Source organism: Nymphaea colorata, unplaced genomic scaffold, assembly GCF_008831285.2.
Source record: "Nymphaea colorata isolate Beijing-Zhang1983 unplaced genomic scaffold, ASM883128v2 scaffold0283, whole genome shotgun sequence".
Lineage (NCBI taxonomy): Eukaryota > Viridiplantae > Streptophyta > Magnoliopsida > Nymphaeales > Nymphaeaceae > Nymphaea > Nymphaea colorata.
In genome coordinates, this window is record NW_022204789.1 from 4,382 (window position 1) to 5,700 (window position 1,319).

Here is a 1,319-nt window from a genome sequence, read left to right on the forward strand (position 1 = left end):
CCCCCACTCAGGCCATGACGGAAAGGGTCACGATAACCTCGTCCCCAAATACAACGGCATCAATAACGCCCTCAAGATGATCTACAAGAACGAAGGACTCCGCGGACTCTACAAGGGCTTCTACATTTCCCTCCTTTGCCAGGCCACATCCATGTCCGTCTTCTTCTGGCAGTACGCATCCCTTCATTCAGCTACGAGACTCGGAAGAGCCGTTTCTAGCGGGCCGGTTACGAGACGATGAATGCGGTTACGCAGGCTAGCGTGGAGGCGAGCATCCTCTGCACGCTGATAACGCAGCCAATATGGGTGATCAAGACCAGGATGCTGCTGAACACGAACCCCAAAATCAGCGAGTACCAGAACTTCAAGCGCCAGGTGAAGGAAGTCTACTCCCACTACGGTCTCAAGGGAGCCTTGCGAGGACTGGAGCTCAGCTTGATCCTCTCCTTTTCTGGAGTGATTCAGATGTATGTCTACGAGGGGTCCAAAATCCTCTTCGACAGGCTGAAACTGCCCGAGTCCAGACTGGGAGAGAAGCACTTCATCTGCGGCAGCCTCAGCAAGATCTTCTCGATCCTACTCTCATACCCCATCACTACCCTCCGCACCAGAATACAGCAGAGCCAATTTGTCACTTGCTCCTCCGACCAGAAATACAAATCGCTGCGGGACCTCGCGGGCAGGACGTGGCGGGAGGAGGGAGTTCGTGGGCTTTACAAGGGCATGAACGCAAACTTGATGAAGGGGATGAGTCAGAAGGGAATTTACTTTTACTTCTACGAGATTTTCAAGCAGTATCTCTTCCCCAGTCTGCAGGAGGGCAAAATTTACTGACTAATAATGATAATTTACCTACTATATATTTCACTCCATATGGGCCACAATTCTGACCATTCCCCATGCTACAACCGATATAAACTACCAGGCCGCTAATCCTGATCGATCCGATTAGGAACGACGAGGGAGGAGGAAGTTGAGGGGGGCTGGAGTGACGCTGCGAAGGAAGTGAAGATAACGCATTAATGAGGGGATACTTTTTACTAGGATGAAATAATAAATCATAATCAGGACATTGTGAGAGATTGGAAAAGAAGGAATATGGTAAAGAGGGAAATTCTTATATTCGATCAAAAACAACATAACTCCTCCACTACTCTTTCGAACTACAATACCTTCTCCTCTTTTAGCGTGGGATGCCGAAGCAGGCACTATTATCTCACTCGTTTGAGCTCATTCGTTGTTTGCTGGTAGTGCTCCACCCTGTTGGCCACCTCCCTCAAATTATTAACATTATTGCTGCTATTTCCCTGCCTCAGCTC

At 49.1% G+C, this 1,319-nt stretch overlaps 1 protein-coding gene across 1 annotated transcript; it reads left to right on the forward strand.

Annotated features, from left to right (window-relative positions):
* The first annotated feature begins 237 nt into the window (after positions 1-237).
* LOC116244728 (uncharacterized) lies at positions 238-834 on the forward strand. The gene has a single exon (XM_031616621.1). It carries the CDS (start codon positions 238-240, stop codon positions 832-834), a length of 597 nt encoding a protein of 198 aa, XP_031472481.1.
* Positions 835-1,319: the final 485 nt, after the last annotated feature.

Bases quoted from the DNA above. Each gene is read 5' to 3' on its own strand.
- LOC116244728 (XM_031616621.1), top strand. From the start codon at position 238: ATGAATGCGGTTACGCAGGCTAGCGTGGAGGCGAGCATCCTCTGCACG.